General features: G+C 41.1%; 1 protein-coding gene across 3 annotated transcripts in view; it reads right to left on the reverse strand.

The window, feature by feature from the left end:
- GALNT9 (polypeptide N-acetylgalactosaminyltransferase 9) overlaps positions 1 to 17,554 on the reverse strand; it is a 218,021-nt gene that overhangs the window by 80,472 nt on the left and 119,995 nt on the right. For all 3 annotated transcript variants that reach the window (XM_074844346.1, XM_074844344.1, XM_074844347.1), the window contains one exon: positions 6,160 to 6,357. In XM_074844346.1, the coding sequence (XP_074700447.1) occupies positions 6,160 to 6,357 (198 nt within the window). The remainder of the gene's footprint in view (positions 1 to 6,159; positions 6,358 to 17,554) is intronic.

The raw sequence follows: 17,554 nt of genomic DNA on the forward strand, positions 1-17,554 counted from the left end.
GATGGCATGTTGTAGCAAGGGAGATATGAGACACACATTACTCTGGGCAATACCCTGGGGAAATGGAGGAAGAGAGAGAGCAGAGCTGCATGGTGGTAAACACTCCCTGCTGCCCGCCTGCTGCTGCAGCACGTACGGTGTGGGTGGCTACCAGGGAAGAGAGGCACAGTATGGAAGCAGGCAGTGCCTGCTACGGGGTGGGGTACCAGAAACAGAGGACACGCTGGCCAGAAATGAAAGTCACTTGCTCTAGGTCTGAGTCATGGCTATTTTGCTCCAGTGAGATCCCCAGGAGCGTGGCTCTGTCGGCAAAACTCCAGCAGGCGCCGATACCCATTTCTCCAGCCAGGTGCACCCCCCTCCTTCCCTTTACAGACAACTGAAGGATGCTGCCTGGGGGCTTCATCAAAGGCAAGTGAAGGAGAAAGGGATGAGCACTAGACTGACATACTGCACATGATACAGTAAGTCTTCCTCTCCCTTATGCATCTTTCTCCCCCCGCCTTAAGGTCAGTATACGTGCAATCAGGTCACATTTGAAACAGTTTTCAGAGCATAAAACAAGTCCTATCTTCAGGACAACTGACCTACAAACACTCACACAAAAATGCATAAATACAAACAAAATATGACTATAAATAAATATATAGACATAAATGTATATATACAGGGATAAGGAGTGAGAGAAAGAGACTCAAATGACACATCACACACCATATCTTTTGAGTTTTCCACCTTTCCAGGCAGAATGTTTCTTTGATTCAGGTTCCTAAGGAGCACCTCACCCCTGGCCTGACAGATAAGTGGGGAAACCTGCATGGTACCTGCATAAGCATTTATTTTTTCTTACAGCTCATGTCTTCTGCAAGAAGGACTCACACCAGGCTGTGAGAACAGAACTCAAGGACAGATTTGCTGCTCAGGAGCTACAGGAAAAAAACTGACAAGCTTAATGATGAGAAGGTTTGTTAACCCGTTTGGAGAGTATCCTGGTTTCAGCTGGGATAGAGTTAATTTTCCTCCTAGTAGCTTGTACAGTGCTGTGTTTTGGATTTAGTTTGAGAATAATGTTGATAACACACCAATGTTTTAGTTGTTGCTAAGTAGTGCTTATCCTAAATTAAGGATTTTTTAATTTCCCGTGATCTGCCAGTGAGGAGGTGCACAAGAAGCTCGAGGGAGCATGGCCAGGACAGCCGACCCCAACTAGCCAAAGGGCTATTCCACACCACGGGACGTCACGCTCAGTATAGAACCTGGGGGGGTTGGCTGGGGGCAGATCGCTGCTCGGGCATCGGTCAGTGGTGGTGAGCAATGGCATTGTGCAGCACTTCTCTTTCTTGGGTTTTATTTCTGTCTATTTTTAAAAAATTATCTTCCTTTTCATTATTATTACTATTATTATTAAGTTTTTAAACCATTCTTATCTCAACCCACAAGTTTTACTTTTTTCCCAATTCTCCACCCCAAACCACTGGGAGTGGGGAGGAGTGAGTGAGTGGCTGTGTGGTGCCTAGTTGCTGGCTGGGGTTAAACCATGACAGAGAGCTATAGCATGTGAAAAAAAGCAACCCAGAATGCTTGGCTAGGAAAGATAGGGCAATAGGGATGTAGAATAACTCTCTGATGCACCATGGGAGTATACTTTTCGGAACACGCAGGTTACCCATCAGAACCTGGACAAATAAAAGAGAAACTGCTCTGTTATAGACTCCTGTGAAGCAGCAACTAAAAAGATGGCCGTAATCAATCAATAAACAGTCACTAGTTCTATTATTACATGACAGCATGGTTTATCCTGAAAGACTTTACAGATGAGCCCCTTCCTAAGCTCAGATACACAGATGGATTTCTTCCCAGAGCAGTGAAGACCCAACATGGCCACATCAGCATCGCTATGACAGACCAGCACGGGGCCTGACTTGCACATGAGATGGGCACACACACTCCCAGCTAAAGTAGGCAGCACAAACCACTTCACTGTGGTCATATCAGATGCTAATTTATATCCATGAGTGAAACACACATGCTTTCTGGAGTGGCTGATTCAGTGTGTACATCCACATTCCTACTGGTACCAAGCTATGGCATATTAAAGCAATAAGTGAGAACATATGCAACAATGAAACGCACCACTGCTGCTGGAGGAGGATAAAATGGAAAGCTGTGCAGTGCTTGGCTGAGTGAGGCTGACTAATGACTCTAACGTTAGTGGCTGCTGATCAAAAAATCAAACACAGAGCAGTCCATCATAATCACGGCAGGTGAGGAAAGACAAGCCAGAGCCAGAGCTCAGGATACCAGAAGCCTTCCATGCTGTTCCAAAAACCAGTAGTATCTTCCACATAGAGCAAAAAACCCGGTTTGTTTCAATGCATAGTCAAATTCATTAGAAACCCTCTGAAATAGGATCCTTTGTACACAGTTTGTTGCCAGATGATACAGACATTTTTGGGCAGTGTGTTCTCAGGAACACAAATGGAAAATGGAAAATGACGTGATGGACACAGCATGTCAAAATAACAATCCTCATTTAAATCTTCATGCTAGAGACATCTTACATCTCAAATGTCAAACATGCAAAATGGATTGCCTGCAGAAGCTGATTTGGGGAACATCAATTGTTCTGAATTTCAGAGTATTAACATGAAAAAAAAAGAACTGACTTTAAACTGTATCAGAACTCTACAAAATCTGACACTTTGTTCCTGCTATTTCTTTACCTTTGTTTGCACTTCAAGGCCACATCCCCTTTGTCACTTGGACCACAACAGCTGATCTGACATTTTATGGTGTGCACTTGACATGACTGCCTATACGGTGTCCCACTGCCTTGAGGGACAGTTCCTGTTCCTTCCCAGCAAGGCTCTGAGTAGGATCACACCACTGTTAGTGTTCAAGAAAGCAGAGGATCAGGCTTCAAACAGAAAACTTCTGAGAAAAGAAGTAAGGACATCTGTTGTGTAATTCCAGAAGAAAACAGGAATTGAACTCTACTTTCTAAATGTCTCACCCAATTCTGCAGATTGATGATATTTATTCATACAATGCAAACGTCAGAAACACCAGGGCTCTGATCCTCACTGATACCAGGGTAAGCGTTTTTTTTTTTTAACTCTTAAAATCTTTAATCCCTTTGGAGATCTGGGAGGAAGCATTCAGTTACACCAACCACAAAACCAGTCACGGGGTTATTAGTTAGTAGTCTTTTCTTTTACAAAACACACAGAGACACACAAACCAAACCCACTATCTGCTGAAGACAGTGTCAAAGGAAGCCTTAAGAGGGACAGTGTCAGCAAGGACTAAATGAAATTGCAGTTTTCATGCTGATGAAGAGTCCTGCAATCTTACAAATGCACTGAAGAGACACATGGATCCAAACACCATCAATGTGGACCAGTTTGCATGCCTTGCAAACTGGACTGAAACAGAAATCATAGTTGCAGTACATGGTTTGGAAAGCTGGTTACAAAACCAAAATCTGTACCAGAGATCTTTGAAAAAGTTTGCTCACTAGTCTGACTTCCCTTTCCTTTTGAAAACATACTTTAAATTTTCTACAGCTACTGAGTTCCCACCATGGGTGCTTTCAAATCTCAATTCTAAGTAGACTTCCTGATCCTTTTCATCAATAACACTCACACGCTCACTCTTTCCATTACCATAATTACACTGGCATATCACTTAAAAGCCACAAAATTGCATTGTATTTCTATAGGCAGCCATAACACAACAGCACAAAACAGCACAGCCAAATGCTTTAGCAAATCCATCCAGGTGCTACTTCTTCAGAGGCCCATCAGAAATCAGTGCAGTGTGGCTATAAAGTGGATGCTCTGCTCTCCTAGATCACTGCCTTCAAAGCACGTGTTCCCAGGGAGACAGGTAAGTGTTCACGGTTCAGCGTTAATGTCTCTGCATTTTAGGGCATGTAATTCATAATTTGCAGGAGAGGTACTTATGCAATCACAATGTCTCAGTGCTCCTGATATTTGTCAGCAAGGCTTGGGCGTTCTCCTCCTTGTGCTGCTTGTCTCATCTGTCTCTGGACAGTTTATGCACTGTTGAATTGGAGGGTTTCTTCACTCAGGTTCAGAATAAAATCACTGCTCTCAGGAGCCAGCTACTTACGTGCATCAGTTTTCAACAGCACTCAGTGCTAGAGTTTGGACCTTACTCACTTCTGTATCGGTCCAACTCAGTATATAACTCCAGCAAGACCTTGAACATAAACATGAGGAAAACCCATGGTAAATCAGGCCCTGTATTGCTGAAAAAAAGCCCTCTTATCCCAGCATAACAGGGATGAGATTCCTCATTCTCTATTAAAAATGTCTGTAGTTGAATTTCCAGAGGTGTTTTGCAGCTGCAGCTTTCATACTTTGGGGGGTGTATGAGCTACCACTACTGAAAATCATGTCTGAACTCTTGCTGAGGTTTAACCTCTTAGATCAGTCTTACCTGATATGTGATCATTGTCTCCAGAACAGAAGATACTCAAATACTGGAACAACTCACATGAAAATTAATACAGTGATTTCACACATAAACTGGAAGTAATGAAGTGTGCAAAACCTTTCAGGAATGAAAGACTGAAACCCTGATTTCAGAAATGAAAGCTCTGGCTGATTAATTTTTCTTCATCAATAAACTATTTCTCAGGGCTGAGTGAAATAGATATAAAACATCTGCACTTTTAAAACAATGTGAGGAGAGCAGCGCATGTTATCCAGGAAAACTGATTTCCTAAGTAATTACTTTCCTGCTTATTGAGGTTTCAAGCTGAGCAAAGGGTCAGTGATGAAGGACTGTGCTATCTTGTAGTAAATAAGGTTAATGTTACTGGATAGCAGCTTTGTATATACTTTTTTTTTTTTTTTTTTGTATATAGTATATACTGTTTTGCAGTCACAGGGCATCAGAACGAACCTAAGTGCAACTTGCAACACATGCTCAAATATGGATTGAAATGTTACTCTCTGTACCAGAGACAGATCCTGTGAGATGGCCCCACCCAACCAATCACTTAGAAATGTGATCACTTCGTCTCTGTCCTTTCACTTCCAAAAGACCACTTGGATCCTTTCAGTTGGGTATGTTGTTTGAAGTGCTTGGGTGGACTTCTCAGGAACTGACAACTCAAGTTCTACACTGGAAGGGAAGTACATCAGCTTCTCTGACAGAGCCTACATTGGGACCATACAATAGAGTTTTAGCTTACTGATATACATCAAAATGAAGATGACTCTAAGGTGATAATTTGTGTCCTTCCTAAGAGATCTCAAAAATAGGGCAGAGCAACCTACAGTGCATACCTAGGCTTCATATATTTTAGCATTTATTTCAACAGTTGCTAAAAATAGTACCCTTCACCCTGCACAGTACATCTCAGAGAAGCTGTTAGACAAGCATCTGCACTGGAGATGAAGGGCTAGGAGATGTGAATTTTCAAATGAAGGGGAAAGAAAGCCCCTTTCTTATCAATTCCTGTTTCCCCACTGTAACAATTCTTGAAAGCACTGTAACAATTCCTGAAACAGTATTTCCTTAGAAAATTCCATTTCTGAAAGGCAAAATGTTCCTTTATAGAGAAAAATAAAATGACACTCTGACTACGTGGTCCAGTTTAATTTTAAAATTTATCCAGTAGGAAAACTCAGAACATGTGTAAAGTTCTCAGAAAAAGAGCAACTCTTGAACAAGGCAAGGCTAACACATCTACTAGTGCTCCTGGGAAGCTCTGGTTTGGGCTGACGGCCAAGAGTGCTGCCTACAGACCAAAAGTGAAGCCAGCCTCTTTATAATCACATACAAAATACCTTTGTTTCTCATACACACAACGTTTCACTGGCTTATTACTCATGCCAGAGTTCAATGGAAATTAAAATAATAGATGAAAAAGATCCTGCTATCCTACTGAGGGCGACAATGTGAACTTGAACCACGGATTCACTAGAACACACGTATTTCTGTGTGCATTGTGGTGCCGCTTTGAGGTGTGACACATGCATCCAAACCTTTGTAGAGCCATCTGTTTTCTCCAGTTTCATTTTGCTATCCCTGTACAAAGCCTTGCTTCACTTAAATTTCTCCTCGGCAGACAGCTGAGACAGAAAACATTGTTAGTACCAAAATGACAGCACATGCGAGATTTACCTGATGGGAGCTGACTCATCCCCTTTATCGAGCCAGTCCTGCGGTGGGATTATGTACATGCACCAGAGGCCCCAGTTATAGCCGTGGGCTGCATTGGCGTATTGCTGCACTTCAAAAGTGTTGTACTTGATATTGTCAATCGCTGGTAAGATGATCCGCTTTCGATCTTCTTTGATCCGGGTAAGTGCAGGTTCCACCCTGAGAACGATAAAAACAGCAGAATGTTTTACAGCCATCCAGTAATCCCAGGTCCTGCTTTGCAGTCTGATGAAACAAAGTTCTCTAATACTGCGAGCAGTGACCCAGCAAGATGGCAGCCCATAACACAGCACAGCGGGATCGAACACAGATCACTGTCATACACTGAAGAGCTTGGTTTGGGATACTTCACAGGGCAACAGCACATGATTTATTACCTTTATGAAGCTGTAACCAGAGTTTAACAACACAAAATTTTACCGAACACTTATTCTGAGGCCTGGAGACTGTCAATTCATTTTGCAACGGACAAGTGTTGAGAAACACTATCGCCAAGAGTAACTAAATAGTTTCCTAACAGCTACACCACCAGGATGCCTGGTAGCGATTAAATACCTGCTCTTGCTGACAAGGCCTGAAGAACAAAACACACACCGGGGACTGAATGAATATGAAGGTTACTCAAAGGGGTTTTAATCTTGTTTCCTAAGGACTGACCCTATCGGATCTAGTTTGAATGACAAATGTGGCTGCATTATGCCTTCTAAAACCTCTTTGGTGATGAGAAGATTTCAGTTGCCAGATGGTGCAAAAGCAGTGAACTGCAGGAAATGTGCCATCGTTTCAAAAGGCTTTAAAACATCAATGTGTTTTCAACAGAAACTACTTCCCAAAGTGTTTCAGGAAAGTAAAAAGCTTCAGTGCAAACATTCCTTTCTGACCAAGGTAGTCTGAAGTTGCTACGAATTTACAGAGAAACTGATCCAAAGAGGTAGCAGACTTACATAAGGGTGAAAAGCACTTCTCAAAGCAGTATTAGAAACAGCCACCGGTTCACTCCTTTGTAACTGTGTTTCCCCTTGAAATAAGCTTTGAAGATTTTGCAGAGCTCTCACATGTATCTTTAAGGGAATGGTGGTTTGCTGTGATTCACAGAGGTAGAAGGCTTTGAACACTGATCTTTTCTCATTTTTCTTTTGTTGTTGGTTAAAAGGCAATTGTTCCTTTGTGTTTTCAAGTTTGTTACCTTATATTTTGTTTGTTATCTTATATTTAGTTTGTTACCATGTATTTTCTTGTGTAGGCCAACAAAATGAGACAAGTTATGAAAATAATTCAACCTCCATTTTCAACCTTCACTGACTCAATCTGAACTATCATAAATATTCCAGTCTCTTCTGCAAAAAGACAGTAATTTCTCTGTACTTGAATATGGCCAAAATATTTGACTTTATGTACACAGACTCCATATTGCTTACATGAGGTCATGCACTGCTTGCTTTCTTTTCTTTTTACCCTTCCCACACCAGTAAAAAGACACATAGATTCAGTGAAACCCTTGAGTACTGATGATAAGCTACTTACTGCAAATAAACCATCACAAAACAATGTAAAATAAGAGCATAACTGACAAAAAGACAAGGTGTCACAGCATTTCATTTGAAGAGAAGTCAAAGAGAGTTAAACTAGTTTTATTTGGATTCCTCTAGAAAAATGACATTTGAATCTATCAGCTGGATGCCAATAACAGAGCACTGGAGTTTTAATAAAAAGAATGATCACAGGTACGGTGGGAAGAGAAGAACGACATTGCAAGTTGCAGAAATTCCCCCTGGCCAGGAAGGTTATGAAAGAGATGTTCATCTCATATGCAATATGTATTGTTTTGTTACTCTACTTGATTTATTCTGGGAATAAATCAATGCATCCCTCATGACTGGAATGGCCTGAGGTCTCTCTTACTACTGCCTGCCACCTGCAATTTTTGGTGCAGTACTTCTATTATCAAAGCCCAGTCCTGCAAGGTACCAAAGACCTCCACAGAAGCATGAAAGTGCATCAGCCCAGAGGAGGTACAGTAATTTCAGCTCAGGTTGTTAAGTACCTTTTTGGTTTTAAAATATTTCCTTAGTCAGCAGGATCATATGTTGTTTCTTTTTCCCCTTTTTTTGCATAGCATTTGAAGAACTACACCCCAGACTCAAAGGAGATTTCTTTTTTTTTTCTGTGAGAGAAACAATTGAGAGAGATTCAGAACAGTGCAGTACATGATTCAGAATGCCAATTCGTATGTTTTTTAGGCCACAGTCATGCACCCACATAAAGAGCCAATGTGACCTACTAAATCAGGATAAGCCACTTCCGTTATTAATATGAGATTATATTTATGAGATTAACTGCTTTAAAAACCAGTGGGTGGAAGGCAGAAGAACTCTTGCAACTCCAGTAAAGCAGGGAAGAATGCAGAAAAGATGAATCTGCTTTGTTCTTTCTGTAATGTTATCTCTGCTTATCAGTCGAGAAGCAGCAGAAGAAAATACAGCAGAACAACAGAGATGTCAGGCAGACACCCCTCTCCCATCACAAACCAGGTGCCTCCATGCATGGCTGTGGTAACCCCTGTGCATATCAGCAGGAGGCTCTCCCACTCCCTTCTGGCCTCTGAAACAAAGGCTTTCAAAATACCAAACAACAGGTATAGATGTCACTAATGACAGACCACTAATTGCTTGACCAGAAGAAGAATCCTATGCTTCATGGCTGCAGGGAAAAAAAATGACCTTGGAGCAGGTCACTGTCCATGCAGAGCTCTTGCAGCAGAAGCCTTACTGCAAAATGGACTCTGAGTTCCCTTGCAAACCAAGCACCAGCTTGGGAGGTGGCCCACTCCTGAAGCCCTTGGGCATTGCTTCAACAGATTTGGTGCAGTGGGGAAGTCACAGAGCACAGGAATTACATCCTCCAGTGAGATCTGGTGCACAACATAGGGCACAGTTGCACCCGGTGACTCCCATGGACTAAACAAATTTATTCTGTTTGAGTCTGATTTCCAGATCTGCCCTGCAAAGCAGGAAAACTGACTGCACGCCTTCTGAAGCAGAAATCTGTAAATGGGTTTCCTTCGTAAGAATCAAATTCTGTCATTCTCATTCACTACCATCTGATTCTGGAAACAGGTCTTTGAGAAACAATGAAAGACTTGGATTTTTTAAAACTATTTTTATCTCTCTTGTTTAGAGTTCTTTGGCCACTAAATCCTCAAGTCCTCAATTATTGGGATGTTTATGTTGATACAAAGCAAGACCATTTAACTGTCACACTCAAAACTATCCTGAAGTTTCCACATTCCTTCTGCAGTTCCTCCTTGTGTGCTCATTTTGCAAGTATTTTACTTTGAAGGGTAGATTGAAATTGTGTAATAAAAAGCTAAAAGAGATAAGGATTTCTTCTCCCTTAATGTCAGATGTCTGCAATAGACCCCCCACATCCAAGGTAATTGCCTCAAACTTTCATTCTCAGCAGAGAGAGGCAGGGGCTGGCACTTTTATAGTAAGATGCTTCTCATAATAATGTAGACACTGAAAATAGGTGAGATTAATAATGTTCCAGGGGAGTCTATTTTGAATATAAAGGGAATTTAGCCTGCTACTTTGCAAGACAGCTTAAAATTGGACTGTTGAAGTGTATCCCCAATAATGGTTAGAGAAAGAATGTGAAGAAAATATTTAACAGTCACTCTGATTTTCAGCCCTCAATCATATTTGTGATTGTGTTCATCTGATACTTGTGTCTTGGAAATGCTAATCTGCATCCTCATTTTCTTCATAACAAGAAGAACAATCCATTCCCAGCTCTGGTGCTGCTGTCACACCAGACATCACCAAACTACTCCCGTCACTCTACAGTTAACTGAATTCCTGTGTTTTCCAGTTGTATGGCTTACATTTATTACCACCTGACTTGGTGCTTTGCATCTCAATGGCACAAGGAGGGATCTCTGGAGTGTAATACAACAGTCGGATCAAAATACATGATGACATTTCATTAATCTCTATCAATCTATTAATTTGAAATCTCAGGTTTCGAACTTTCATGAAATCTGAGGCATCTGAAAGCTGTCCGTGTGATAGACGGTCTGTTTCAGTCCCCTGCACTCAAGAAATGTAAATGTTGAAGATATTACTACTTCAACAAGTGTTGATGTCTGTACCCTCAGGTCAAAGATGAAGTAAAATGCCATGCCAAGGTTATGGAGTGAATTGGTATGAAAGCAACTGCTGGAACTTCATTTTCTCAACCTCCCATTGCCCCCAGCGGAGGTGACTTTCTTCCTCTGTCTGTATCCATATGTGTGTGTATCCATATGGGGAAATCACACCCCTGCAGGTATTGGAAACAGGAAAGGTTCAGTATCTGGACAGACTGCACATTTATTTAACTTCCAAAACATGTTCACACCCACAAGTAAGAGAGCAGGCTCCGAGTCACAGATGGAAAGAGAAAATCCAGTGCAGTTGTTCTCTGTTACTTAGCAAAACTGCAAGTGGAGAGCCTTTTAATTAAACCTTGTACACCTGTGAGATTTCACAGCTTGTCTTGCCTGATCAGGGACAGCACAAATAGCAATGGGGTATCCAAATACCAAGCCCCACCTCATCTCAGTGAGATCTACAGGAACATTCAAATCCCAGATTCTGCCAGTGCACCACCAGAACTGCTTGTGCTCTATTTTTCTGCCTGCCAATATCCCTAGGTAATGGCCAATGAAGAAGCACTATTAACTTGAACAGGACTGGGTAATGGACTGTGTTTACATTGCTTATCTTGGGTAATCCATGAAATATGAGGGGTTTTTATTGCTATTCATTGCTAGCAAAGTCCAGCCTTGGAGTAGCTCTATTAGGCTCAATGGACTTACACAGTGTCTTTGTCTTGGTAAGCTGAGCTGCACATTCATCAAATCCTTTGTCAACTTTGCTGGTAATTCTGGCTTTGTCTAATTGCTTCAGGTTTTTGAAAGGATTATGATTAAATCTTTCCTAGTAATTTCTAATTTTTTTCCTAATTTTAAGCTGCTACATTATTATGTAGATTTACTCATCCTCTTTATAGACACCAGTGTTCTCTCCCTGTTTTTTTTTTCCCCGTCTTGTTTTTTCCACTCTGCATCTGCAGAAGTCAGGTGCTCCTGGCAGCTCCCAGGACTAAAAGGACAGAGTGGAAGAGGTTGTTGAGGCCCTAGCATGTCCAACACGTTATGCTGATGAACTGCAATATGTTGTTTGAGTATTTCCCTTCCGCATGGTCACTGCTGGCAGTGAAGCAGGATTCAGTCCTGCCTGATTAGGAACATAAGCCAGATATGAATTTTGAGATTCATCTCTATTTTTCACAGATGCAAAAATATTAAGTTCCTAGCTTCTGAGTCAATGTACTTTATGGGCACAGAGTAGCATATATTGTTAACAAGTTATTTACTGGAGCAAGAGGAAATATTCTCCCAGGCATATTCATAGGCATGATGGATTTCAGCAAACTAAATATAATCAAAAGATTCAGCTTTAAAGGTAGTGCTTTACATCATCCAGTTCTTTTTTCCACCTAATAAAAACCAAGCAGACAATTTGAGCTGGAATTTGAGTGACATAAGAAGTTCCTCCCTTCTATCCTCTCTAAAAATATATATTTGTCAGTGTCCTCCTCTCCCTCTGAATAGATTGTTGGTGAATGATTAAAGCCAGAAGAGAAAGGACAGTAAATTTAGTTCTCTTATAGACTCCACTAGGCTAAAGGGTATTTTCACTTGGGTTTTATTTTTTTGAAGCAGTTCCAGAAATACAGTAACACACTGCTGAGGTCTCATTCCCAGGACTCAGGCCTGCGATTGACAGTGCTCGGTTGAAACTCCACAAAGCATATCGCTGTCCCATGGTTTTGGTGGGCTTTCCACAGGCACAAGGACATGCTGGGAGGAACATCCACAGCAGGTGCCTTGGCAAGTGACTCCTCCTTACAGAAAATCTCTTGGGGAATTTGTGGAAGGAATCTCTGATCAGGAGCAAATTCACAACAAAAAGATGTGTCAATTTGTCAAAGACTGTTGAGCATTATCACTAAACATAGCACATGCATTTAATGTTTTCGCCTACCAGTGGGTCAATTTCTGGATTAACATGGGATTTTCCAAGGTGTTGAGCACCCATGAAGACTTCAGTGGGAGCAATGCCAATACTGTGGGCCTCAAAGAATAAGTGCTCCCAAGATAAACATTAGAGTTAGGAAAAGAGTTGGAAGGCAGAATTTACCCCAGAGTATAGAATAAGCCTGTAAAAAGATTGAGAACAAAGGCAGGGGTCATACTGTGATCACACAGGCTTCTCTAATCCCATTGTAAATCTATCTCTGAACATATATGCATTCTGTATTTAATACTGGGCCAATTCAGAGCAGCTCAAACCCCACAGGAAACCACAGCAAATAAAAATTGTATGCTGTCTTACATCCTTATCAGATTGCCAGAGAGTTCATGCCAATGGGGAAGTCTGATTTTTCACAATGCTAAAAAGAACAGCTTCTTACAGATAAAAACCAGACAAAAACAACTTAGTAATGAGCTCCTCAGCACACATGATTATATAATTCACCTTTTTAAATATGTAAAAGCACCTGCTGACTTCAAGCAGACTTTTTAAAAGGCACAACATAGGAAAAAATGCACATGATCCAAAAGAAACCACACGCACACCACGGACCAGATCTTCTGCTGTCGGACTCTTCTAATTTAATGGAGTTCACAACTTCAGGGATGCTTTGCTAATATGCATCATCTGAGGAGTGGACCCAGAATACTTTCCAGTTCTTAATTAGAATGATTGTACTAGGCATTTGTCAATAAATCCCCCTACCCCCAATGTGTCTTTTTCTGAATTTGTCCAAAAGAAAATTCTTTCCTAAAGGACAGGAATTGCACTGGGAAATGTCTTAAATTCTGCCCCGTTCCAAGTGGGTAGCCAAATACCCTAATCTCTGGGTTCTTTTGACACAAACGTGTCCTTTTTTCCTCTCCACCTCAGTGTTCTAATTTTTACTCCAATAAAAAATTAAGAACATTAAAAAAGCCAACCTTTTTTTCCCCCCTTCTTTCACAAATCAGATTTTTTTTTCTTTTTCCTTGCAAAGACTTAAGGAAGAGTCCTTTTAAGACATAGATGAAAGACAACATGGTCTCATCTGCTAGATTTTATGGCTCAGTGCATTTAACACCATATTTTACTCTGGCTGTACCACTGTCAGGTACCATGAAGTTAAAACTTAACTCAGAAATGTAAGAAAAAAATATGTGTAAACTGAAAGCTTATTTTGCATGTAATTTTATACGCTACCTCACATTTCATTGACAATATACATTTATCAGATGCAGACAAGCAGATCTACTGACATACATAATTCTTCACTGAGGCCAACTGAGGAATATTTCATGCAGAATGCCTTTCGTGTAAATAAGTGTTCAGAGAACTAAAAAAAAATAATTTCATACTCCCTTCCTCGGTCTCTAAGAGGAGGAAGAAATTCCCCATCTGTTCTACCTGACATCTCCATCAGCATACCTGTGTGCCCGGGGAGGTTTCAGACCTGCAGCCCCCAGCCAGAACAGAGTGAACGCAGCATAAACGCCTGCTGGGGAGTTAAAGATCAGCTCTTTGGCTGCCAAATCTGAATAGCTCTTTTCTGCACCACTGAAAAGCAATGAGGATGCTTCAATGAACACTCTAGGTTGTTTAGGTAGATGAATAGTTGAAGTTGCTTTTCTGGCATGTCCTCTGTATGTAAGCTGGCACTGTCTCATGAATCTGAAAGGCTCTCATGGCTTATGTTGCATGCTCCCCTCTTCGCTCAGACAATATTAGTTCAGTTTTGCTATCTAAAACACATATTCCATTAAGTTACCAAACTAATCCTAAGTGATGGTAGAGGCTTTGGATAAGAAAAAACTCCCTCAATAAACATATGTCCTTTCCTTTGCATTTGCATAAATAAAACTTCCCACATGAAACTTAACATGGTACCAGGGATGCTGCAATGAACTGTGTCCTGAGCAGGAGCGATAGGCTTGACCCCTCCGGAGGGCAGGGACTGCGCAGAAGAAGGACTGAAAACGTAATTTCACCCTCACCTTCAACACTTCCCTCACTAGAAGGAAAGAACTATCTGGACCTTGCCAGGTCCCTGAAGAGCCACCTGAGCTTGAACAGGGAGGATGGGGAGCTTACCTGCTGGTAGAGATTGGCTTCCAGTACATTGCATGAAAATATTAACAACAGAGCTTTCAGGGGGGAAAAGATCTTGTGACTTTGCCCTACAAAAGCATAACCATGTCTCTGTTACAGGGTACTTGGGATAACCAAAGTCAGTAGACGATTAGAGGAAAACAACTTCCTATGGCCTTTAGAAATAGGAATGGATTTAGAAATGGGTTCCTCAAGAATCCATCGCTTATGGCCACTGCAGCAAATTGCACTATGTATTACAGTATAAAATAGCGTCTGTGAAGTATCATCCATAGACCTAGGGATCTTGACCTTTAGCTCTTCTTAGTTCATTAAAATACCAGTTTTCTATATTTTTTAAAACACTGCCAACTTCAGGGATAATCCATAATGATGGGATGTGTGTGGCACAATCTGATGGATACTGGGCTTATATTACAGGTCCTCTTTTCCATGTCAGGCTGTCTCTGTCTCTCTGGTATACTGAAATAGTTTGATTAAATCCTCTTACTCCACTGTTTCCTTATTGATACTCCTTTGTCTGGCAGAATTTTAATTACTACAGTACTGCATAACTCCATTCAGTGCTCTGATACTACCTCTGTGATAGGAGCAAAAGCAATTCCTAAGATAGAATGCAAGTATAATACTCTATCATTATGTCTTCTTTTATGGCTCCTAGCACCCTCTTTATGGCTGCTAATCTATTGTGGTCTCTGCCTTTCCCTTACAGATTTCTGCTCTCCTTCACTCAATGTGTCCTTTTTCTCACCCAGAGAATTAACACCTCATCTCTGCTATCTCTCTTTCCTGATCCCAGATATAATGTAGTGAAGTTCCCTTCTCCTTGTTATTTATTCTTTCCCGTCTCTCAAAGACAGGAGTCTATGTAATACTCTACATCTCATGCAACAAAATTAACAGCCAGAATACAATGGTGTGTACTCAGTGTTACCATGTATTGCTTAACGCACAGTGGGCGGACCTAATACAAAAGTCAGAGCAGGAATGCTGAAATCTTTGGAGGACTGAAGGGAAAACAACTGCACAAGCTTAAATATGCCCTCAGAGAGGAATGTACAAGAGATTTTCATACCTATTGCGTCTGCTGGGTTGCTGACTCTAGATGCTGACTCCTATTGACATTAAGTAACCATTAAAACCAGACAAGGTTCTACTGCAGGACAGGTAGAATTTTGCATTATGACCTGTACACATACATTATCGTGTAATTTTAATTTAAAATTCCATTTGAGAATTAATAGTAATTGCCTCCATTTCAGCTAGTCCTCTCCACTTTTGCTCTCACAGCAGCAGTATTGGCTCACACTATCAAAAGCCTTAAGGGGAACAGGTCAGTAGAAAATCTCTGCTCTGCGCTAATACATTTCAACACCTGAGAAGCAAAAAGCAGCAATTAAGCACAGCAAAATAAATAATTCAATAGTTAATTTGACCTGCCAGGTTGTAGAGTATTTTTTTTATATCCTACCAGATTGTATTTTAGTTTAGAAGAAGTGTCCCTGGAGAGTAATGCTGTGAGAGCCTGTAAAATGCTGTAGTGCAATATAAGGCAAAAGCTCACCCATAAATGGGGCAACTACTGTTTAAAGAAAAGTTTTTTTGTTGTCAGAGTCCTGCATATTTCATGAGAAAGTGATGAAGTCCTTCTCTGATTCTTTATGAATTAATCTGCCAACTGATTAGGCAGGTAAAGCAGCCATAGATTGGAAGACTAAAATTGCACTGCAGGTACTTGACTTTTAGATGGAACACAAACCAAACAGAAAGCTAATGCTCTTTTCCGTGGTAAAGGAATTGGCTTCTTTTTAATTGCCTCGCAAATAATCCATAGACAGCTTTGAGTGGGAGCAATCCATGTGGCCTCTGAATACATGAATATACATTGAAAATGGGGGGAAATATTCATGCAAGATGAGACTTAGTAGGAGAGTAAAATAGCAGTACTTTAACAAGATACTCCCGCATGACTATCAAGTTTATATGGTTATGGAGTAGGGGTAATGCTAACCTGGTGGGAAAAAATAAAGCAGTCCAGATGGAAGGACTTCCAGTCCCTCCTAGTAAAAGAAGATGAGATGAAAATTGAGATGACAGGCAACCGCATGTGCACAGGTGGACAGAATTAAAAGTAGGAGGAAACAGGTAGAATAAGGTTTGAGATGGCTGTCAGCAGCCCCAAAGGTTGAGGGAAACAACAGGAGAAACACCAGAAGGGAACGCTCTGAGCCTCCACGTGCGGCTCTGAAACAAAGGGGTACGTGATGCTCCCGTGCACATTTGCTGTTCTCATTCATCCTCTACCGCTACTCCAGAAGCCAAGTGGTCTCAAAGCAGCTGCAGACTGGCTCAGCAGTATTACTGAGACTTAAGCACACTTGTTGAAAGGAGAGTACACCAGGGAGGATGCAGTAAACATAAACACTTTTTATCTCGGATATACACACACTCTCATTTACTGAGTAGTCTAGGTTCTTGCTATGCTGATTTCAACCCTTTCTGACATTAATGCAAAGCGGTAAGGTTAAAAAATAAACCCAAGCAAACTCAAAAGCAACCACAAAACCCTTTCCTGCTTACTGACACCATTGCCTAGCTCCTCTGGGTACTTCAGTAAGATCTCAATGTCCTTTATAGAAGTGATAATAAAATTCTCCACAAAGCTCAGAAAACTGCAGCTTGGGCAGGACAAGCACTGGGAGCACCCAGAGCATGCTCTCCCCAGTGCCCGCTTCTCTCCTGTAGCTGATATGACCCTACATGAACATTTGCAATGATTTGAGAGATCTAGTTGCTTTAAAAGTAAATAAATTAATTAAACCAGCTCTTAAGCTTCTAGAAAATTACTACAACTGCTATTATAGTCTTTCATAGTCCTGGGGAAGAAAACAGGGTGAACATAAACCAGGTCCACTACAAGACTTACTTTACTGCATCTTCCATTTTATAAAGATATTCATGAACATATAAAACTAAACACTCCACTCCTTTGCAATTAAGTTTCTCTCTGGTTGTAAGTACAGCTATTTTTAGTTTTAATTTGGGGATATCTCCCAGAACTGCAGAGCATAATCAGCTCCACCATAACCCTGCATCATCATTATCAAATACCAGCCTATCTTTGGAAA

Source organism: Strix aluco, chromosome 18 (genome assembly GCF_031877795.1).
Source record: "Strix aluco isolate bStrAlu1 chromosome 18, bStrAlu1.hap1, whole genome shotgun sequence".
Taxonomy (NCBI): domain Eukaryota; kingdom Metazoa; phylum Chordata; class Aves; order Strigiformes; family Strigidae; genus Strix; species Strix aluco.